Genomic DNA, 24,739 nt, shown 5'->3' with positions numbered 1-24,739 from the left:
GTTCTTTCTTCAGATCAATGGGCGGTAAAGCAAACGACTATTATACAAATTAAGACATTTATTAACAAACACTTTTGTCATTCCAAACGATGAAGTGAAAACACATTAATAAATTAACAGAGTTGTGAGAAAACGACGTTTATAAAATTTATACAGGTCAGATTTACAGCGAACAAACATCGATAAGCTTGTAAAAACATTCAACATCGTTACATAAATAGGTAAGTATCCTATAATGCTATCTAATACTATTAAGTTGCCCTGCACCTGTGACTTAGCTCGATTAGGAATATTTGAAGATATGTATGGGGAATGTAAATTGTTCACGGAAAAGATCAGTTTTAAGAATGTTATTTAGCAGAATTGGATAGACCCAAAAGATTCTGTATTAAAGCAATATCAAATCTCACTCAAATAGGTACCTATATTACTAAAAGTTTGAACCGCTCCTTTTTGCGAAAACTAGGATGCATTGACTTAATTTAAAAAAATTTCAGGTGGGTTCTAAATATTGAATCTGCGATTTTTTCCTGCAAAACCATGGAAACCTAATTTTGAAAAATACACGTGGAGATGCTGTTCATATTAAAAAAAGAGAGACTTATCTTGTGTTTCCTCCAAAAAGATTCAGATTCATAGGTTTTGGATCACTTTTAGTACTTTTACCCACCAATATACAGGTATCACCAGTTCCAGTGGAAACAAAGATTGTACAAGTAAGAGAAGGACCGCATCAGGTTTACTATACCTTTGACCAAGACCAAAGAAATGGGCTGAGAGATTAACGGCTGAAGTGGGCGGAATGAGTCCAGTATCCAAATCTCTTACTGCCCCAGAATCTTTACTAATATAAGTTCTAGTGATGGATTAATCGTGTTTTTTTATTTATTTACATTGCTCCTTTTTGCCTTAATATTTTTTCAAATTACCATCGTAGCAAAATCGATACTAACTTAAATATCCAAGTGGAGATGCCCATCGCACTGTCTCTGCCAGCTTTGTTAATCTATATCGGAGGTAAATTAAATCTTGTACGATCCTTCTCCCACTTACACAATCTCTATGTTTCTACTTGAACTGGTGATATCTGTATAACTCGTATGATCAATGCAAAAAGAGGAGGTCAAAACGTGGAGTTAACACTTTCATAGAGAAGATAAATTCGCCCAGTGATATGTAGTAAAGTATGTTAAAAATCTCCAGTATCCGCACAACTTCACCTCTCAAATTGCCGTGAGCTCACCGCTCGATCAAAACACATCATATTTCACTCTTTGTGCTAATTTCGAAAAATAACCGTTACACCATTAATTACTTATATTTTCTACCAGCAAGAACCTCTCTAGCTGAAAAACTAATTTTGCCATTGCCCATAAACCTACCACCTAAACCCATTCGACCAAACCAACATTACGCTTTAAATCGCTACAAATTCTTATTCACACTTACCGCATCCAAAAATTGTTCTACCTGCCTAAAAACTATTTACCATACACTACACTTATTGGTAGGATTCATAGGTGAGCCTTGAGGACACTTGTAAGCGGTCGCGAAGTCCCAGGAATTCGACAAAGGCCCTAACACTCGAATGGGGCCTGGAGAGTGGACGCTGGATCTCACTTTGGACAGGGCGTCTTCGGGACGCATGGAACCACACCAGATTTGGGCATAATTTAGAAAAAATAGTTGGTCGTGCGTAAGGTTTAAACCTGGCAGGTTGTCTTCTTCGCCGTGTTGTGCTACCCATTTCTTGTATGCCTGTAAATGGTAAGTCATGTATCAGAGGAAGATTCTTTGAAGATTTGCGTATACCCTGAAGGACTGCTTGAGTCCTCCATTGTCAGCTATGTTTTCTCCTTGAGTCATGCGTCCGTTAACATATAGACCCACTTCGTCGATTTTGTATCGGGAATATTGGTCGATGATACATTGGGTGCGCTCACGAAAGGCACGGATTGTAGCGTTGTTCCACCACTGCATCATGTTGCCGTCTTTGTCGAATTGCCTCCCTTAAATTCAGCTTCGTTTACTTTGTGGCAGCAGTTGTTGAGCACGAATTAAAAAAGTATTGTATTGCAAAATGGACCCGACGTCAGAAAGTTAACTGTAAGGGACTCATGTGAATAGAGGCCCATGAGCAGTACTATCGCAAAAGTGAGTCCTAGGTTATTCTAGGGCCAGGTTTTTGAAGGCCAGGAACAATCAGATGGTTAGTGGCTAAGGACACGATCGACCTTAGTTAACGCGGTCGAAAACCGAAATGAGCGAAACTATTATCGATAGTAAATTTCCGATTTTGAGAAATCGAACAACCAAATATATCTATGATGACGATATTAGTTTAATAAATAAAGTTGAATGTTAATATGATTAAGTTTAATTCATATTTCAGAGCACCGAGGCCCTTATAGGGCCCATTGTTGCCCCGTTGCGGTTCTATCCAGCCTCTAGGTGGCGACTTGTTTTCCAGGGGACGGTGGGTGCAGGAGCCGTACCAATGCAAAATTAGCTAAGTTCAACTTTATTAAGGAGAAATTTCCCAATGAAAGAGTTTCAGAGGACGAGGGGAGTCGGTAATCGATGAAAACGATTCACCACAGTTCACAATGTAGCACTAGAGTTTTTGTGACAGCTCGATTTTTCCTCACCTCTTTGGCTGCAAAAATGGATAAAAACGTCAAACTTTGGCGCATGCGCAGACAAATTTATGACCCCTAGAAGGAGAGAGGTTTGTGGTAGTAGTGTGCAATAAATGTACTCTCATGCATAGCCCAAGAACACACCCGGAAAATTCGTACAGGGAAAAACCTAACAAACTACCTTATCCTAAAGCTAACCTTTATCGTCGAATCCATGCGTAATCTCGTGCCCAATAACGACACCAATTCCGCCATAATTCAAGGATTTCGGAAAATGCTGACTGTAGAACAATGGCTGCAATATTCCCGCTGGGAATACTGCGGATAATAATTTTAAAAAATATAATATCTTCCCAAAAATATTTAGTCACCTATATCATTTTTATTCGGGTTATAGAAAGCGTTGACCACCGCAGGTTCAGTGGACCATTTATCCCTGTCAACCGGTTGTCGCAGCTTGCGCAAGTTTTGCTCAGCTTCAAATTTCTGGATGTTCAGCAGGTTCTTCAAAAATTCCTTTCGAGTGACGTTCAGCTATAAACCTCGTAGGAATATAGTAAAAGGAAAACTGGAATATAAGAGACTTACAGCAGCATATTCCTTATTCAGTTTCTCTTTATCCGTTATAAGCTGCGGATAGCCGATTCTCTCGTTCATCGCATCGGCTTTTTCTTTGGCCACAGTCCGCGTTTCATCGTCCATCCAGTCATTTTCCGCAAGCAGCTCGTTAAATGCTTCCCTTATCGTGTGGATCATCTGAAGGGCCATTTCCTGGAAGAGAAAGTAAATGGTTTCCTTGAGATATTTGGAGCTCTTAAAGAGGTTAAGTGATACGAAAAGGAAACGGTATTTTTTTATTATTGCTTACTTTGCTTTCATGGTTGAAATTATCCCGTATGAAAAGAGCACCCACGGCCATTCCCAATCTTTTATTGGTCCATTCTACGCATTGCGACCAGCGGTGTCTTTCGCTTGAAATTCCCTGGAGAATTTTACGAAATTCCACTCTTTCCCTCTGATAATCGTCGATCATATGTGTGGATAGAGTCATAACCAGTCGCCACAATACGTAATTGTGAATTATTCTACAATAGCTGATCGTTTTCGCTTTCCGATTAATCAGTTTAGGTTTACCAACCTCCTATCGGCAACTGCCAGAATTTTCCCTAAGTCGACGAAATACGACAAGCTATAGACGACTACGGACTCTTCCTCATCGATAGCCACATCAAGAAATGACCGAAAGTAGTCCAGCCACTTGATTTGGGGGACCATGTCCTGCAGCTCTCGCATCTTGAGCTTCCGGTAGATCGTACTAGTATCATGCCGATCTTGTTCCGGAAGTGAAGCCTGGAAAAACAGCTCATCAACTCCACATTCTCATTTCTTGATCGAAACAGACATTGGCAAGCTTTTTCTCAAATTCGATGACCTCCAGTAACTCCTCACTGGCGGTGGTCTTATTGGCTCCTAAAAGGACCGCTATGTTGGTCATGTACTTGTGGTAAGCTTCTCTGTCCCCTTCGCTGCTGTTTTTCAAGTAATAGTCCCTGCTGGGTAGAGCTAGACCCATTTGGTCCAGCTGCAAAGATAAATCAGGCTTGAGAACCCCAAAGGAGGAGAGTCGATTAAAGTGAAAGATTGCGAATTAAATAGACAATTTGTAATACAGTTTAAAAAGAAATTTCTAAAATGATTCAAGATGAATGGAGGATAGTTCATTTGCATTATTTAGGTTTAAAGCATTGTAAGGGGATCATCAAAAACAATGCATGGCGCAATGTTTAATGAGTAGTGTGGGAGTAAATATATCTCCAGAAGGAAAATTCCCTTTGTACCTATAAATACGTGTACGTGTGTGGGTTTCCAAATGGATAGGAAATCATTAATTTTGTATTTAATGTTAAAGTAATGTTGAAATTATTGTATATTTACCGTCGCTATTGATAGAGACATAAATTACAATTTCGGTCCTGTTAAGGTTAATATTGGGAATGAAACATATCTACATGGTATAATTTATTCCTAAATCTCTGTAAACAGGCGAAAACCGATATTTGTTATAGATCATTTATATTGCAATTTTAGTGAATGACTTAGATTCTTCTATCAACACTTGTTTTATTTTTAAAGATGTAGACCATCGAAATTTTCCTTTGGGAATTTTAATGTATCGTGCGATTTTAAATTCACTCCCCTCACTACCTTTTTAACAAACTATCATTTTTTTTAAATTTAAAAGTAGCGTTAAATAGGACAAAACTTACTATCTTTTGACATTTATATATATTTTTAAGTATTGCTTACGTCACTAGTAGCACAAAATGATCGATTTTTTAGAACTGAAACTTGGGTCAAACGATAACTTAAATCAGAGGCCTTGTAAAACTACATTCAATGGTGTATTGTGATTCGAAATCCATCGATTCGTTTTTGAGAAAAAGAGCTATAAATTTAGTTAAAATATGTAATACAACAGTCTTTGGTTAAAAAAAGGAATAAACAAATAAATTAAAATAACTAAAGACTGGTTGTGAACACAAAATAGAAAACAAACCAATTTCCTACCAACAAAAAAGTTTTTTCATTCTTTACGTCCTACTTAACTGAGTTTGTATTGCATTTTTTACCAAATTTATAGTCATTTTTCTCAAAAACTAATTGCCAGATTTTAAATCGAAATACATCATTGAACGTAGTTCTGAAAGGCCTTTAATTTGAGATACCACTTGACCCAAGTTTCAGTTCTAAAAAATCGATCATTTTGCGCTACTTGTGACGTAAGCAACATTTAAAAAAATAAACCAACGTCAAAAGATAGATTTTTTTGTTCTATTTTTAACGTTACTTTTGAACTTAAAAAAAATGTTAAAAAGTGAAGGAGGAAAAACAATTTAGAGCCGTACGGTAATTGTAATATGTAAAGGAAATCGATAAGTTGTTCCCATCTCTAAGTAGCAGAGAACTGCCAGAGAAATAATAACTAAAGTGAAACAATTGATACTCATGTTGTGCTACGATCTCAAGATCGATATCAACTATTAGAGATGTTGGAACGAAAACGAATTGTGCAAATTATCGATTATGCAGTTGTACTTTATTACATAGTTTCTGTCAGGAACGCTTTCACTCTGGCAATATCGGTGCGTATGATTCACTTTTCCTAGAGAAAATTATGCTGAAACTACCGGTTTTTCACAGTTTAGAAATGTTTTAAATTTATTAAGAAATCGATAGGCTCGTGTTATCTCTAGATAGCGGACAGCTGCTAGAATAGTTAGAAGCAGAACATTGGTGATAGCGTAGTTTTACTCGTTGTTAGTAAGGCCCATTTTCCCATATCTAATGATCTACTGACCAGTAGCAGTCCTTCCAGAGTTCATTTGGTCTCCTCAAAAACTATTGTCTATTTCCACCAATGAACTCACTGCCATGAATTTATTAGAGCTCCCACACATCGACCATAATCGGTTTTGTATAATAGATGATGGAAAACAAAATAATCGTTAAGAAATAGGAAAGTAGCGAGTCTTCATTCGAGAACGGACTTATTCCATTCAGCGGTTTAGAGTTGTACCAGAAACTGGTCTATGTTACCATGAGGGCAGATAAACTGTTTTTAAAATACGGCAATTTAAATAACCAATACCAAAACCAATATCGATTACCTATGAGAAAACAAAAACAAAAACTGTATTACCTACCGCCTACACACTTCTTACTTTGTGCGCACCTGGATGATGTTAACGGAGCTGTTCTTATCGTCAGGTCCCACCCACTGCTCAACCAAATACCCCTCGTTGTAAATGCCTCGTATCCTGCCCAAGAGAGCTTCGATAGACACATTGGGAGGAGACCAGTTGCTCATGGTCACCGGCCAACCACCAAGGGAGTCCAGGACTTCCCGGAGAGGTTCGTCTCCAATTTTACGGATCTGAACTGAAAAGTGTTTAGTATAGGGTTTTCGTATTCTAGATTAGAAGAAAAGACTTTTTTATATGTCTTTTTGGATGCTTTAAAGTCCACTTGCAAATCTCTTTATCCCGCAACAAACGTGGCAGTTCATATCCTCAAAGTGCATCAGTAGGTAGATAATTATATCTGGAGATTACATATTATCGCCCCTACCACCTGCATGGTACATCTAATGGATTCTACGTGATAGAGGTGGACTGGTGTAGAAGCAGCGCTAGAAGAGGTGGTTGGCGAAGGTAGAGCGGGTGGTGCTGCTGGGGAAATGGTGGTATAGATTGGTAGTGAGAAAGGGGGCAGTAAGATTAGCGAGAGGATTCCTCAAGGATGCGTAATGTTTATTTGAATTAATTTAGGGAATAAACTGGATGGTTAAACAAGAATAAAATGCTTCGTATTTTTTGTTCTCTCCAAAATGCTTGAAGCTTTAAATTAAAGTTCTCAGCTGCCGAATGATAAAAAAATACTTACAAGTATCCATGCAGGTGTTATAGAACGTTTTAGCCTTCCTTATGGAGTCATTATCTTCCAATGTTATCGGCTCTTCAAACAAATCTAAAACAAAACCCTCATGAAAATCGACTAGTTATTTTTCAGGAACAATGATTCGTCACATGCGATACGAACTTTAAAGAACTCATAAACGCTCTTTTTTGGTGTTTGGTTGGTAGTAATGTTAACGAGACTCTGATCCATTAATCCTTGGGGCCAGTCCATGAAAGTACTGGCGACTCTATCTAGAGAATAACTTCCGAAGAAACTAACCATTGAAGTACTCTTCTTCCATTATACGTTATCTTCTCGGTAAAGTTACCTAGACTTTGATATTTCCTCACCTAGGGCAGTAGATCAAAATTCTGGCAGCTTTATCTAGAATAGAGTTTCCATGAAAACCAAGCAACTAGTCAATGAAGCGCCCATATTTTATCGTTTCTTTGGGAATTATCTTCTAGGCAAAGTTGCCTAGACTTGTGATGGTACGTACGCTAAATGTGTAGTAATCAGTTTTTAATTTCATATACTTATTTGATTTGGAAGCATTACTTTTCGCATTTAATATCTGCGCGACTCCCCCCTTTTCCTGTAGTCGTTTGTGATTGCGGGATTATTGAAGAAATTGAATAAAATTGGTCTGTAAAATTCCCATAGACGTCTATAACAACCTAGATAACCTCTCCACTTATCACATTTCGTGCCGGCCGATTTTTAAATAAAATATTTCCATATCCAGGCAGCACCCACCCTGGAAAAGTGTATGATTTATTTACAGCCGGCCCGATTGGAAAACCCGGCATGTATAAAGTCGATACTCTAATGAAAAAGCTATCTAGGAGAACACGGAAACGTGAGTGATTTAAATCCAGCAGCAACCGGAGATTACTTTGCTGAAAACACGCTGAGTACTCTTTACTGCTAAAACGAAAACCTAATAAGCTGAGCGGCAAGAAACGAATTGGAAGTTAATCTAGAAACTTAGCAACTGCCACGCCACATTTCTTTCTCATATTAGACCTTGAAAAGAGTTCTCGAACAAACTCGGCCATGCATCTCTGGAGAAATCATTTCAGAAATCCCATACTCGGAAAACTTTTGACTCCATTTCAAAGCAAACACTATAGATAAAGCAACAGAACTGTGTATGTCTCTCGAGGCATAACTTGAAGCCCGCCACTGATAAAATCTCTTCTTTTACAAACTTTGACCATAAATTAAATTCGTAGTATTGAAATGTTTACCTTTGAGGATGAGTTGTAAATGGTCCGCCATAACTTCGAATGTGCTGATGGAGCTCCTGTCCTCTGGAATTACGTGTTTCCGATTCCAAGTGCCACAAGCGTATTGGAAGAAGTTTACACAAGGGTCTGCCGAATGGTCCATTGCAGATAGTAATGAAGAGGCTGGAATCGAGATAAATTTCTGAAATTCATCTGTGTAAAAGCATTTTATTTTCCATTAAAGGATATAATAGAAAACTGGAACAATAATACTGAGTGGTTCTTAAATATGTCTCGGATCATTTTCAAATGTCACAAGACTAAAACCTTCCAAATTGGCCTCTAGGACTGCCGGACTTAGATCCGTTAGATTTTGTACGTTTGGGAACTTCCAAAGTAATTAATTTACACTACTCCAATAGAAAATGTGGAAATTTTAAATTAAATTCAGTTATCTCCAAGACATAGAGGAACTAAACTGGACTTATTATTTACAGGAGTTTTAACTGCACTACATAATAATAAATTATGTATAGGCAATAGTGACATTGGTAAAAACAATTCTACAAACTTAAATAGGTAGCACCTCAGAATTAATATATTCCCTGTTTAAAAACACGTCTTTTCCGTATTTGCCTATTTAAATTTTATTGTTAAAAAATGCGGAACGTTATATTATAACATGCTGTATAATTTGACGGCGTACAAAAAGATTAAAATATATATTCTTCTAAAAAGAAGGGAACATGCAATTCTGGTCGCACGCAAGTTCGTAAACGTTCTTTTAAAGAAAAACTATTATAAACTCTTCGCATGTCATGTTGTGATTCTAATTGATTGGGCATATTTCGCCGCAAAAGTCCAACTTTGTAGCCAAGTTGTTGACAAAATTAGATGGTGTTAATATTGTTAGAAAAGTTTGAAGAACTCAGAATATCTTCTAACAATTAATAGTATGAGACATAGCACTAATTAAAACATGAAAATTAAAGGAGAACCCACTAAATCAGGTTTTCCATAAATGTGTGAGGAAAATGCCTAGATTCCACAATATTCTTAAAATAGTCTTTGAATTTAGAATAATTTAAAATTGGTGACTTATTAATTTAACTTTTAAGAAAATGTCTGTTAAAGCGAACCTCTATTGAACAAAGTAATTGAATGAAGTTAAATATCTAAATGGATTCACAAATTGTTACGAAATCTCCTTTGGAAGCGAAATTCGAACTTACCACAAAAACAAATGAAAAATAGAAAAACCAAAAGTGGAGGAAAATGACAGTGGCGTAGAAAGCCCTTCTTTCAGGTGGAACTTTTTTTAAAACTTATTCCTGAATTGTTTATGTTGCTGCTACTCTTCATTCAAGTCGAAGTACGCCCTTGTTTCATATCAAATCAAGTTAATAATTTTTTTTTGACCCAGAAAAGAAATACAACAAAAATGGAGTAAAATAACAGTGTAGTAAAATGCCTTTCTTTGAGGCTGAAGCATTTTAAAAACGCTCACTTTCCAATTATCTGTTCCTATATTGCCGCTAGCTCTGATTTACATTTCGGTACGGCACTGTCCATTGAATCTTTAAGCTAAAAAATGTTTGAAAACTTTCACTTTCACGCTATCCATTCTTATATTGCTGTTATGTATGATTTAGTTCAAGAACGCCACAGGTTCGTGCCAAACAAAGTTCGCGCTTTTGGATGATTTGGCAAAAAAATTAATTTTTAATTTCTTAAGATATTTCTATGATCAAGCTTACTTCAGTTGCTCAAACGACGTTGCAACTCTGTTGGTTTTTGAGATTCACATGTCGACGGCCGAATTTGGAACACCCTGAACATAATTAGATAACTATTTATAAAGTATACAGGGTGTTCTAGTTGCTTGTTGCGCTAATATTTTTGGAAAAAAGGTATTTTTTTAGGTTTTTGCGACGGGATTTTATTGAAAATGAATTTGACTAGTTCTATATGTTTTACCGTTTTCGAGATCTCAATAATGTGGCTCGAATTTGAAACCACTTGTGCCAATCTAATTTTTGGCAAAATTGATATTTATTAGACATTTTTTTCTATGACTGTCAGGATATTGCCTTGTTAGCCGCTAAAATAATATTTAAATACCCTCGACTTTCGTGTACTTTCATTTCCCACGGATTGCGCGCGCAACGAAAAGAAAATAAGCCTATTTCCCACTCCTTCGTATCGGTATCCATGGCAACGAAACAACCTAAACAAAACATTAACAGGTCGGTAACCATTTTGGTGGCAGCTGTTTCCAATTTTGAAGTTTTAAGCCGTAAATCCCATTTAATTCTCACAAATTATTGTAGTCGTAGAACATGACATCACCCTTTGCTGCTCATGTGATTTATCGCACTCGCCTGCGGCTCGTGTGCAAACGTAATATTTGTAATTTACTTCTCATTGTATAATGCACTATTGTTTCACGTAGGGAAAATCGAAGCACATTGTCATTCGGCGAAATTTATAGCTATATTTTTATAGCTACTACTAAATTTGGTTAATACCCACCTATAGAAAATTAATAGTATTTTACAGACCAAGGTTGTGAAGTGCTTTATTATGACCCGACTGTTTGACTGAAACTCGACCGAACCGACTGAAATCCCACTATGTTGAGAGATCTAAGAAGTGAGGGTCGGAAGTATTTCACAACCGCCGTATATGTACGATTTTTTCCCGTAGTTGATTTAACAACATTTTATAAAATAGTGGGACGACATTATGGCCAATTAGCGCCCTAGATAAATAACGAGCCATCATTGACTCGCAAAAAAAATACAAGAAAACGAGTTTCACGATCATTCAGTGCGCACAATAACAGTGTTTTTCAAAGCTAGTAGTGGAAAAAATTATTTCTTTCTTCTTGCTTAGGCGTCTCTAACTAATGAAATTTAAAATTAGATTTATCTGCCACATTACTTCCATCTAATAACCCGCTCTTATCTCCACCCAGGCATAATGAGATAATGAAATTGTGGTCCAAACACAATAGTTTGAGCTGCCGCCTGGAATGCTCCTTTATTTACGAAGCTATCGCAATTTAGATAGTTAGACTAGGTTAATTTCCCGTATGTTAGTAGCTAACGGTTAGGAACAGAGAAAATTTAATTCCCTAGATAAATGGGACAATTCTCTCCAAGTTAGTTGCAGTTTCATTAACATTTGTTATTCAAAAGTTACTAAGACTATAATAGGCGAAATACCATGTAATCTCACTTCATTTTCCACATAAGCGCTGTAGCAAAATTATTGTTGGAGACTTACCAGTTCTAACACACTCCTCTGTGAGGCATACTCTGGGCTTAAGCTCTGAAACAAATGGTCGAACAATTGAAATAACCATAAAATTATGAAAAGGCTAAAACTGGTTTAATCCTCCGAGTACCGGGTGAAACATTTTGCTTTCCGGTAATGTTTACACGGTCGAATCCGAGAGGGCTCGACGCTTTAAATTAGGAATACCGGAAGTACCAAGTAGTCTTCCGGAAAGGCCCCAACCTCGTTTATTGAAGAACAAAAATTTGTAATAAAGTTATTGTTATGCTGTAAAAAAAGATATTCTGCTCCAAGCTATGCAGACAGCCGGAGGGCAACATTCCTGCAGTTTAATGAGAAAATTATTTGTTTTAACAATTTTACATGAGAAAAACAAGAGCGCGAGGTCGTCGGCGACTCCATCCGGTATTCGGAAGATTAATATTAATTTTTCAACATGAAATTTAGCACGAACACATTAAGCTTCCTAGGAAATATTACCTCATGACAACTGAACCCTTTTCCAGAAAAAGAGAAAGCCTTTTAGCCCGAGCAAAGAAAATGTCCCTGGAATTATTAACTTATGATCGATTTCATATGGAAATATATTCCGCATAAAGACAAAGGGACGGCGAAGGAATACGTAATGGCTTTGTATTTTTAAGCTTAAATTTGAATTTTATTTTACTTGTTATATGCCTAGCGTCTACCTCTTCCTGTTAATTTTAACTGAATTAGAATAAATTAATTCGCCGCCAGCAAAAACTTCTATATGCAGATTTATGCAAACCTATAACTCCTGCTAGCGAATAATCGCATTTCGTATGCATATAGCTTCGGATAGTGCTGTTTCCATATCTCGCAAGCATTTAGTTATCCCATACATTCATTAAACGTCAGCCCTTGGGGGATGGAAAACGATCTGGTGGTTAATAGAGCAGAAAATGCTGCCATATCATTGATATAATGCAAGAAATTAACCTGAATTTATGATAATCGATTTTGATTAATGGGCATTTCATCAAATATTTTTCAATCGAATTGTGTGGTAAAAGAGGAAATTGAGAATTGTGAGGTTTTAATTGTTGTGAATATCAGTGGCTTACGTCATTTCTTGGAGTACTTACAAAATCTCGTATGTTTTGAGTCATAAACGATGATTATTTCCTATTGAATATTTTACTTCTTTGAGTCCGACACTGATTCTTTTTGCCAAACTTAAAATTATCAGCTTTCAATATAAATAAGAATCAGAGGCGTACTGCGTTTTTTTTTAGAAGCCGCACAAGCTTACAAAATTTTGAAAGTAACAAACAGCAACTTTTCCTCGACGTTTTGTCCTTTTGTAGCTTTCAGTGCGACCCTGATACCTTGGGTTGTTGCTGATTCTTACTAAAAATTGTATTATGTATACCTTTACTTTTATTCGCTGTTTTTATGTACGAGAATAGGTGCTTTTTGGTCATTGATTGTATCCAGCACGCCCCTGTTTGGAGAATTTCTACAGAATTCAGCAAGGCACTATAAAAATAATCAGCATATCACGGCCTTTCCAGATGCATTAATTTTCTAAAATTTTCAAAATTTGTTATTTCTTCCATGCCATCTGATATTTTTTTAATTCAAATGTGTGGTGGTAGGTCTAGGGGTAAGTGGCCCCCAGGCAAAGTTTTGAGCTGCTTGACTATACAATCCACTGAATTTGAAAGTATGTTCTCTTGTAAGTCATTATCACTTTGGACACGCTCTCGCAAGCTCATATAGAAAAAAATCCCTTGGATGAAAATCTTATTTAAAGCCATTAGAGTAAATGGAAAATTGTTTGTAACTTTGTTTGTTTTTATTCTAGATTGGCAGTTACTGATAGACGTGAGTTATTAATGCACATTTAGCAGTTTCCTGTCTCTATAAAACATCATTTTTATCCTAATCAATAATACGCTCCTGCAATACGTGCCACAATAGGTATCTCTCCTAATCCATTTTCCGACCTAATGCATTATGGGCCTCTTTAAAAATAAACACGCCAAACCGAGAAATAACGATTTTACGCTCATCGCGAAAGTTGTAAATTCTTTACGACGTCTCATACAACCTCCAACTCCCGAACCACCACACAAAGCTTCGCATCCTAGTCAAGAAAATAACTGAGATTTTTATGTGACAGACCGTAAAATTGCTCATAGGTTTAGTTGAAAAACGTGTAAAATAAACCGCTCACGGAAAAGATCAATACAGCAAAATTTTCGTAAAGTGAGGGTTTATATCACAGAAACGCATTAGCCAAAATTTATAATTTAAGAGATTTTAAGAGATTGTTTCCTCAAAAATCAGGGTACGAGACTAATCTCGAATCAGAGCTATTCTTTCGAAAATATACAGAGTAAAAAAAACGCACTGCAAAATGGTTACATTTCAACTCCCTGCACTTGGTAGCTAAGGAAACTTTAGGTCTTTCGTTCTTACGACATTTAGTGACTTTGATTAATCTCGGGACGCATGGAGTGGCTTTCAGCTTTTTGGTTTACAAAAAAAATACAGGGGGTTTCCAAAAAGGTCGCATTTTCTCGCAAAACGAATAAGGAAATATAAAGGTATAAAAACTTGCCATGGCATCCTTGCCCTTTACTGCTGAGCAACATCAACAGCAGGACACCGCAGAAAATGGCGAGAGCCAAAACTGAGGCAAAGAGACACTTTTCCTTTGAAGTCTTCGTTTGTGGCATCACCAAAGTCTTCGTGCTGCTCCCGGACATTTGTACTACTGTAGAAACTGGTGGGGCTCCCAACAGAGACTCTTGCTGGGTATGGTTATTGGTCTAGAGCAAAAATTTATCATTTTAGTACGAATTTAAAATAATCCTCGGCGTGTTTTTACTTCGTAAAAATAAAATATCGATTGCTCTGGATTATTCTGGATCTAGATTACGCAAAACCGAGTGGTAAATAAATTATTTTTAATTGTCATGGTATCGGCACCTCGACGAGGATTACGACAAATAATCTGCCCTTTAACTGCGTTCGCAGTGACCCAAATACATCCATTACAGCCTATAGAAATAAAAGCTTCCGTTAAGTACACCCTATCTAAATTCGAGATTAAATTCGGAATTCTTTTGGACATAGCACTCTAATTACAATTGAGAAATTGGTCTCTTTGAAAATAGAGAACAGAATTTTAATAATAGTTCTTACTAGATTAAGGTTTGGTTTACTCTTACTTTGAGATAGCCATTTTTTGTATCAGAACATTTCCACTTCTTCTCGGTACAGTTGGCTTCCGACATTGGAACCTGCGGACCGTACTCGAAGCTTGAGTTGGGCATTTAGATTTCTTATATGCAGTAGAAATCACATCTGCAGCAAAAAAGTAAAAAATTAGGATCATGCGAGATTAGGCAATTCAAAAGGATACTGTTAAATAAAATTTAAAACACCTTAAAAAGAACTCCGTGCTACTAAAAACCGGATGAGATAAAATCTGTTAAAATTAAAATATAATTAATTAAAATCTGTATAGTTCAAGCAATGGTGTTTGCGTGTTAAGTGCATGCAACGTTTTAGATTGGTGAAATAGTTATGAAAACCCAAGAATTTTCAAATTTTAAGGGCGATTTTGGTTCTAACGCTTTAAAATAACAAAATTTTTAATGTGCAATTATCACCGTTAAAAAATACATTCACCACGGATGACCTTACTCAACATTTATTACTCGCTTGGCGATACTATGAACGTCGCGAACCATCTGAATGAAAGTCCCTTTCCTTGACACTAGTGACAATTGGCAAAAAGTGCTAATGTCGGAAGAACGTAGGCAGGCAACCGTTAAAGTTATAGTGAATTCGGGCATCCAAAAAGTACACACCGAGTGCAATAAAATGGTCGCCCAAATATGTCAGAGAAATCAGTCTGACATGTTCGAAATTATGAATTATCAATCATCATATAATAAAAGAAAAACAATTAAAAATGTCGGCCAATTTAACTCACTTGGCATGCAATTTTTGGATGCCCGAATTCCCCACTAGGACTAAATTATTAGCGCTCCCGGCACTAGGGAGAGAACTTTACGTGTCCGGTAAAGTTAAGGGATCATCAATAATTTGGCCTGACATATTTCTTTATTAAATCATGTGAGAAATTTCGAAAATTCGAAGTGTGGTAAAATACTAAAATAGTAACACCTACACAATCCGATGGCACTTGGTCTTTACAGATTACACACATATTATATATAGGTGACTCTCGGCATTTCACAGACCTACGTTCAGTAACGGCATGAGTGATACGCGCTCAGTTAAAAGAAGCAGCTTACATTTATGTTAAATTCCGTTCGGGGTATTCGAATTTTTAAAAAACCTATTGTTTCTGGAAATATAGTTGTCAATTTTGTGTCGTTTTACTTAGTATACAAAAATCTAGCTCGAAATAGATTTGAATTCATTTCTATCAAGAATATTCTCCGCTGGCTATTTAGAATGTATGGCAGAAAATTGAAAAACGATGAACAACTTTTAGTGCAATGAGGCGAACGAGTTTTAAAATTTACTACTCTCGAGAGAAAAACTGCACTGTGTCGCATTTTTTTTATTGTAAAAGGTACCTAGTACTTTACAGCAATATCCCCAGTATATTTATAATTTATGAGGAAAAACTCAGCAAATCCTAAAACTGTTAGTTCGATGAGGGCTAAGAGTTTAAAATAATTTTTCCACTTCCGAATGAAAAACCGCATTGTGCCACATTCTTTTGGGTATAAAAGATGCCTAGTACTTTACTACATGGTAAAACGAACATTCTAAATTCATCTGGAATATCCGTAGTATTTGTAATTCCTGAGGAAAAATCCAGCGAATTAAAAAACTTTTAATGCGATGAGGGATGGGAGTTTTAAAAACCCATTACAAACTTTCTCTCACTCAACTATATTTTTATACCTACATATTACTTGCATTTTATTTTTTTTACATTAGTGCCAGGATATACCTGTGGTAAACTGGTTTCCTGAAGTACAAAACAAAGCAAATCAAGTGATAGAAACGAGAACATTTCATTTGAGAGATATTTGTGACGCTATTGTATCCAGCTAGATATTATTGATGATTACCAATTAAAAACCTTGTGAAGCTCCTCGCACCACTTAGGGCTTTCTAACGTCATTGCAATAGTAACTTTTTCAGTACTAGCTCTAAAAGAGTCCGTTATTGATTGTGTTGAATGTCTGTAAAGTGCGTTTACCCAGTTTTTTCTTAAAAATAGTTTAATAACAGATTAATAATGACACGCAGATGGCTCATTATTTACCTAGCAAACTTTTTGGCCACGATGTCGTCGTGATCTCCAGCTGTTTTATTTATGGTTGCTATAGAAATGAATGTTAATTTAAAAGTCACCATTAATGGTATGATTACAGTCGCGCTGTCTTTTGCATTTCAGATTTAATTTATGCTTATATTTAGAAAGGTTTATTAGTTTTAGAACGTATAGTTAAATCTAGTGGTGAAAAAAGTCGTATATACATGCTAGTTGTGAAATACTTATGACCTTCATACTTCAGATCCCTCAGCCTTTAAACCTGATCCTTTAAACTTTTTAAATTTGATTTTCTGATGTGACCTAATCCCTGATCCTTTAAATTTGATGTTCGGATCGTAATAATGTAGTTCAAAACCTTGGTGTATAATAAACTATTCTACAATCATATCGAAACACTTATAACAGTTTCAGCAGTTTTAAAAGCTTCCTCACAATCGTCTAACCTTCTGAACTTAATGGAACATAAATTCCATTTCCAAACCAAGTTATCGACTCGGAGAAGAAATAATAATTAATTTCAAGTCACTGTTGCAGAAAATTAAATGCGTAATTAGATAAGCAATATTCGCGCTTTTCATTCCGGATTAAGCGTTCGATGCCAGCCATAGGAAGAAGAAATTTCGATCTTCTTCTTAATCTTCCTGTTCTGCTTTGACTTCGTCAACCATCAGATTTTGTCTCAGATATTTTGTCAACTGCAAATTTGAACAAACCTCACAGTTTCATGCTACATTATTGGGATTCATATCAATGTACATTTAAGTGGCTACTAGGGGAAAGTTATGATTGAGATAACCAGGAAACAAAGTTCCAATTGAAGAACTAATAAATACTCAAATATCTTTAAAAACATCGATGTAGCAATAGATATAGTATTAAGTGTTGAGCAATGGAAAATGTATTTCCTTGGCCTTGAGTGTTTGGACCTTTAGAAACAGAGCTCATTATTATGAATCGACTAAAAAGTACTAAAATATACCTCTCTAAATAGGCGCTATTCATGCATTAGAAAACTATAAACATAAAGCTGAAATAGCTGTGACAAAACGCATAAAACATGAGCAGGAAACAACACAGCTACAAATTACAAAATTCTGCGCAATGTTCTACAAAAACCATCTAAAATTTTTACCTTTATCAGACAAAACAAAACTTTATAGGTTATGAATTACGGCCACACTCGTCTCAGTTTCCAGAGGGGAAACTCAGCTGAAACTACGACAAAATTTCCGAATCGATAACTGCTGCTCTCCTGCTGGGGATCGCAGGAACTGCGTTTGCTTTACATTTTCCGACAGTTTCATATAAACCACCTGTAAATCGGTGAATATCGCTCGATTGCGGAGGCTACCGAGCAGGATAATCCGTTCTGCGGTTCCTACAGGATGTTCTCAATTTAAGATAGGGGAGACCCTAAAATCGGCATCTTCTAATTGGTTTATATGTAGTGTTAAAATCCAATACGTATGTCTGCCCTACAGGTATTCATCTATCAATAAATGAAACTCACGGGAACTTTCGCCGAAATTCCACATGCTTCTAATTGCAACATTCCGAATCAAATTGGAACTCGCCCCAGGATTATTCGATAGTCCACAGCATTGCTGAGGTGCCTGCAATGCCTCTTCAAATAACTGCATTTTCTGATAATCGAAAATCAAAACCCTTAGGGCCAATATATCAACCTCCTGATAACTTTGACAACGAGATCGTTTCCATAGAACGAATTAATTCAGAGCAGAGGTGGAAAATATCTTCTTGGTAAAGCTACCAGGACACTGATATATTGTCCCTTATATTTCGGGAAACACTAATTTTAATTGAGACAACCTAAGTCCATTATGCAGTGGGACTCCTGATAGGTCCTTATTAATTTTGGTCCCAATAAAGACCGGTGCTCTATCTTGCTCTGACACATTGACTGAGTAATCTGGATTTCGCATATCAATACCTCCTTTATAATGCGTAAATAATGGAATTGTATTCGCAGCAAAAGGGAGCTTTGCTTTGGAAGTTGCCTCAGTAACTGGTGGCTTATTTGTGTGGGGCTTCGTTATTGACTAAACACGTTTAAATTTGCTCTAAGATCATTGTTTTTAGATTGACAGACAGTTCCAAATAAAATGCCTTTGCGAAGAACTGATATCGAGTTAAAGGCTGAACACCTAGAGGCTATGCCTCCTCCTCCAACCAGGTATGTTGTCACCTTTAGGCTGCTTAATTCGTAAAATTAAAGTTCTCCTGTAGGTACACTTTAAACGAATGGAACTTGAATAACAAGAATAGGGATAGATGCTGTTTTGAGCAGCAGAAATTAGCTGACTCTATAATAGCTGAGTGCAAACGAGTGAGTAATTCAAGAGTGGGTCCAAGATTCGCATATCTAGCATAGCAATCTCGTAAACAGTAATAGATACAGACTTGGTTAAATGGGAGAAAAGTTGTATATTCAAGAAAGTATCTTCATGATGCAAACAGATCTACAAAATTGTTTTTGATTTTTCAGTTATTTTGAAAAAAACGAATTTTCCGATTTATTAAAATGTTTTTTTTTCTGAGTTATGATGAAAGATAAATGAAAACTAAAATCACTATCTCATCGCAGTTTTTTATAAGATTCAACATTTGATTTCATTCTATGACCTTTTACTTGTCATTAACTGTTTTATTTAAATACGGCCCTGGTAAGTTTTTTGTCGATTTTAAGGAATTGTTTTATTACAATTTCATTAGTCTATCACACTTGTCTGTATCGTTTACGCAGTCTCCATGCTCGACATCTTTATCTTAAACACACTGTATATTCCACGATTCGCGAAACTTAAAAGGCTCCACGGTCCGATAAAATATGTACATATATACATATATACTACGGGCACATGAGACACCTATCTCAGAGCTTTGAAATCTCTCAAAGTCCAATTCGAACTCCTTATATTTCAGTTAAAAGCTGAAGTTGAAGAGAAAACTAAATTAAACAAAAAAGACACCGACCATAAAATCGAGGAACGCAAGCTTGACATTGAATTCAACACCAACGAAATCAAGCTTCAAAGAAAAGAAGTTTACACCGAGGTAGATAACTTGAAAACCTATATGGAGAGGATCAAAGACTGCTTGGACGCAATGGAGAAGAACGGCAAAGTTATCAGTCAGAAGTGTATTGTTTTCAGGGAAGGGAGAATTGGAATTGACTTGGTACCATCATTTTTATTTCACCCTTAATTTCTGTTTTTTGGTAATTTTTTTCATTGCCTACTTGTAGTTTGTGTCTTCTAAAGGTTTTCCAAAGATTTAGTTGTTAAGGCTCTTTTCTCTACTCTACTCGTATTTTTACATTCCTAAAGCAGCACAATTTGTTAGATAGTTCCAGGTTCCAGGTTAATATTTTAGGGTCGGATATTTCATTAGTGATGACAATGATTGTTTCGTCACCCTAAAGAGGGGCGACACCTTCAAAAAGGCTTGATATATTTATATTCGAAATTTTAATGTGCAGTGCTATGATGACGTGGAAAGCAAGCTGAAAAAGGAACTGGAACTGATAGAAGGAACTCAAAACATGCTCAGACGCTCTTTGGAGCAGATAAACGAGCAGGTAAGGAGATTGAAATCGACCACGTATTTCATGGACCGTGATTTGGAATACAAGAGCAACGTTGCTAAAATCGAATACCAAAATAGCATTATCAAGGAAACAAGTCTAAATCTCAGCGTGTACCATGGATTTAGTCCTTTAAATCGAGGGTAAACAGAAGGCAAAGTACTTATAGGGTACCAATTTGAAAATTTCCCATCCCTATTACCTCAAAATGAAATAGATTCTTACAAAATCGCCAGAACACGTCGATTTTATTAATAAGGGGGGACAATTTTTGTGTAGAATTCACTGCGTCTCTTTCAACCCTCTATCTCGCAAAGCCACCCTCTCAAATATCTTAAATGGTAAAGAGGATTAAGTGATATATCATTTTAAAGAGCTTTTCATTCTCTGCATTTTAATATTTCATTTGTTACATTTGACTGTTGCGTTATCAAGTTAGGCGTCTTTGATCATTCTAAAATAATTTTTCCTATTAGTATTTTAATAGCGTTGAAACTAAATGTTTTTAATTCAAACATGTCGTATGCTTAGGAAACTGTAGTAATAAATCAATATACCATCAAAAGGAAAGATGCATTAACCACTGAAGCAGATGTTTATCAATGTAATAAATTTCCTCAGTCCTCAATGGAATGCCTTTCGATAAATTTTGATATTATCTTGCTTGGATTGCGCTTGGTTGAAAACAGGTAAAAATCGCAAAATCGCTGAGTAGCATACTTGGAAGGAGCTCAAATTGAATCGAAGTAAAAATTTCGACTGTTGAAAAGAAAAAACCATAGGCGGACGTAAGATCGGCCAGTGCAGTACGTAGTGTGTCGATAAATAATAACTGAAATATCTCTTCTCAATAGCCGTGTTTTCGTTAATTGTGATGACACTAAGTGGTTTTTGTCACTGTTCTTCAAATATATACACGCTGTATATTAATCTTTTTCGCGTATCGTTCCCGTAGTCAAACCGATGAGCCGTACGCTCGCAAAAAAGGGTGAAAAGTTATTTGAATGTTTGGAGGTCATCGGATCGTTGTTTTTATTCATCCCATGACCCGTACTGATATCGATTCTTAGATGATTTAGCCGAGTGATAGCACGACAAACAAGATATTCGAAATACGAAACAAACTAATCATCGAGCTAACTCAAAACGAATGCTCCACGATCTTAATAGTGACAATCACGATCAACATAGGTTCAAGATTTTTAATTGTTATTTAGGAAATTAAATTCAACGTTTTTGTGTTTCAAGTGTGTGCGCCTCTGGTTTGAACCAAAATGATTTCTCACTTTTGGCTTTTCCGGAGGCAACTCTAACAGTTTCCAAGATTTTTTAAAAGTGTCCAGCATATTACCCACAAGAGTTACTAATAAAAATTACAAATTCTGGACAATTTGGTGAAGAAAACGTTGTCCTTGCAGGATCGCGACACGATGCTTTTTGGCGATTGTTCATAAGAAAGTTATATTTATTAAATCACATATATCATTCAGCCCTCCAAGTTGTTAAGTTTCATCAGATTGAGACAAAATGTTAAAGTTGTTAGTGGCTTTATCTTTATTATATATATATGTATATATATATATCAGTTATGAACACGACACATAAAATTCTGAATTAGTATTGTTCTCGAAAAACCGCAGACTTCTTTTTGCAACAAGAAATGTATTTTTTATTTCCTAGAAAAATATGTGCACAATGAAGCTGCTGCCTTAAATTCGTAACTTTTCTCCCAATTTACTAAATCTGGAAACATCGCATGTGTCGTTTCTAATGCCGATCAGTTGTATGTACCTTTACAAAAAAGGCAGGTAGTACCGATATCACTTCGTAGATGATTCATTCGAATGTTAGCGCGACGATGGACAAGATATTCATAATGCTCGCCGCACTAATAATCGGGATAATCGGAATAATCGGGTTTTCTTTCATTTTAAAGACACGTGAGGTGCACCATTGGTGCATTCACGACTTAGTGTGTGCAGGTAAGTGGCATTCAAGTAATATTTTGTGAGTGAAAGTGGATGTTGCTAATATGATTCTGACTCACGCGTTTGTTGCTCAGAGCTGATTTTGATTGTTGTTTTTTGTGATTTACAGTTAAATTTTGTGAAATCAATGAGAACGATATAATTAGCATTTTGGTTGAAAGTCGAAATTATTTGCAATTTTAGTTTTCTGGAACGTCCTTAGGGCCATCTTTAGACGTAGCCAAAGGGGGATATTACAATTTGAGTTATTCCGAAGATTTTTACACCTTTTTTTCTGAAATGATATTGAATTTTTTGTGTGCTTCAGGTCTCAACTGTGTGTTAAGCCCAAACTGCATGTGTAACTCACATTAAATTTCGGATTTTTAGCATTAAAAATTTCCGCTGTTCTTGCGCATCTTCCTTCCTCCCCACGAATAAAAATAATTTAAGTTCTTTGGTGAATTATATATACCATTTTTTAAATTATTCACAATAACACACGAATTAACGCAATAAATTTTAATTGATTTGAGTACCTGTAAACATCTACCAGTACCACAGGTAAGTAAACACTTTTAATGTCAAATGATATGATACTATGGGAGGGGCATTCAATTGCAAAAAAAATCACATACTAAATAGATGCTTCTTTTCGAGGACCGAGGAAATTTGTCAGATTGATAAGTATTTGCTTCAGTAATTAATACTCCTTTTCTTTTGATGGAAATTGATTTAGCAGAACAATTTCCTAATCATAAAACATGTTTGAATTAAAAAAATTCTCTCTACCTAAAAAAACGCAACAATCGAATGTAACAATTGAAGTACCAAAATGTAAAGAATTAAAAGCTCTTTAAAATTATGTATCACTTAACCCCCTTTGCCATTCGAGGTATTTGAGATGGTGGATCTGCGTGGTAGAGGGTTGAAACAGGTACAGTGAATTTTACATAAAAATTGTTCGCTTTCGATAACAAAATCAACGCGTTCCGGTGATCTTTTAAAAATCTATTCCGTTTCGAGATAATAGGGGTGGGAAGTTAAATTGACACCCTGTATACGAATCCATTATAATGTGTGCAACCTCCAGCATTGTAACAAACGAAGAATGGGAAGAATTCACTAAAAGCAACATTGAAAAAGCGGCTAAGGAAATAAATTCTGCCAGACACTTGAGGGCTTACACGGACATAGTCATAAAACAGGCCATAGATGCCCTATGGGATCAGTACCACGCAGTAAATAACGCTTTTAAGAGAAGAATTGCCGAGATCAGGGACGCAAAGAATAAAATGGAAGTGCAACATTCCGAAGTATGTTGATTTCTTAATTAAGGCTCAAATGTGAAAGTCATTTGAATTTCATTTTGCATCAAAACATTGAGATCGTAGTCAGACTTTCAGATTCCATGTAAACTATCTAAACACTAAAGTTACCATGTTAGGTAATAAACTATCGTTATGGATCTTTTGCATAGATCGTGAGGCAGTCAAATGAAATTACGAGAACAGTAAGTGGTTTAGAGAAGTCCTTGGCTGAAAAAGAAAGATTCGCCGCACTGGCTCATACTCGGCTTGGCAACAGAGCCCAAAGACCCGAGATGGAATTGTGTAAAGATGCAGTTGAAATTGCTTTGGTTAACGAAGTGGCTGACCTCAGAAAGAATTGCGCAATGATGCAGCATATGCTAGCAGAGGTAAAGAATTTTATAGTTGTCTACCTAGAAAGAGTAGAAAACCCAAAGTGGTAAAAAAATGCCTCCTGCCATATTCATTTTTGGGCTACGAAATTTAATTATCATTCTGATGTGTATTTGCATTTAGACCTCTTGGTGTAACGAAGACAAATAATGAGATATTTTGTCATTAAATGCATAAGTAGGTTGTTTATATTTTGATGAATTATTTTTTTCTTCTAGGCACACGCCTCTCTTCGTTACCTTTTGAAAATTCAAATTCAACTTGAAGAAGACATGAATGTCAAAACAAACTCTCTAAAAATTGATGAGGTTGACTGCATGACATTAAGGGAAAGCATGGATTATCACGCCTTCTAAAGGCAAAGTGAGTTTATGGGAAATATAAAATTTCTATACACTATATTTGTCTTCATTTAGTATAAAAAAGTTTTAAAATTCAAAGCGACCTCTATAAGGTTTTTAAGGAGTATTTTCTCAAAAATTTGTCTGTGTTTTTGTTTTGAAATAATGCTTTGTTAAAGGATTTCGTGGACGCCATATACAT

The 24,739-nt window shown here is 36.1% G+C and overlaps 2 protein-coding genes across 2 annotated transcripts; one reads left to right on the top strand and one right to left on the bottom strand.

The window, feature by feature from the left end:
- Nucleotides 1–40: 40 nt before the first annotated feature.
- LOC136409790 (neprilysin-1-like) lies at nucleotides 41–18,182 on the bottom strand. The gene is made up of 15 exons (XM_066391574.1): nucleotides 18,055–18,182; nucleotides 14,827–14,962; nucleotides 14,214–14,424; nucleotides 11,615–11,659; nucleotides 8,348–8,509; nucleotides 7,083–7,166; nucleotides 6,373–6,578; nucleotides 4,042–4,221; nucleotides 3,778–3,989; nucleotides 3,508–3,724; nucleotides 3,228–3,410; nucleotides 3,011–3,173; nucleotides 2,838–2,957; nucleotides 1,813–2,009; nucleotides 41–1,758 (listed from the first exon to the last, which is right to left on the bottom strand). The coding sequence occupies exons 2-15, from the start codon at nucleotides 14,929–14,931 to the stop codon at nucleotides 1,486–1,488; spliced, it is 2,358 nt and encodes a 785-aa protein (XP_066247671.1). The 5' UTR covers nucleotides 14,932–14,962; nucleotides 18,055–18,182; the 3' UTR covers nucleotides 41–1,485.
- Nucleotides 18,183–18,949: 767 nt separating this feature from the next.
- LOC136409920 (tektin-1-like) lies at nucleotides 18,950–24,615 on the top strand. The gene is made up of 7 exons (XM_066391776.1): nucleotides 18,950–19,116; nucleotides 19,170–19,269; nucleotides 19,866–20,120; nucleotides 20,422–20,669; nucleotides 23,587–23,809; nucleotides 23,974–24,192; nucleotides 24,415–24,615. Exons 1-7 carry the CDS (start codon nucleotides 19,046–19,048, stop codon nucleotides 24,550–24,552), a joined length of 1,254 nt encoding a protein of 417 aa, XP_066247873.1. The 5' UTR covers nucleotides 18,950–19,045; the 3' UTR covers nucleotides 24,553–24,615.
- Nucleotides 24,616–24,739: the final 124 nt, after the last annotated feature.

This window comes from Euwallacea similis, chromosome 7, assembly GCF_039881205.1.
Source record: "Euwallacea similis isolate ESF13 chromosome 7, ESF131.1, whole genome shotgun sequence".
Classification (NCBI taxonomy): domain Eukaryota; kingdom Metazoa; phylum Arthropoda; class Insecta; order Coleoptera; family Curculionidae; genus Euwallacea; species Euwallacea similis.
This window is presented reverse-complemented; position numbering and strand designations above follow the sequence as displayed.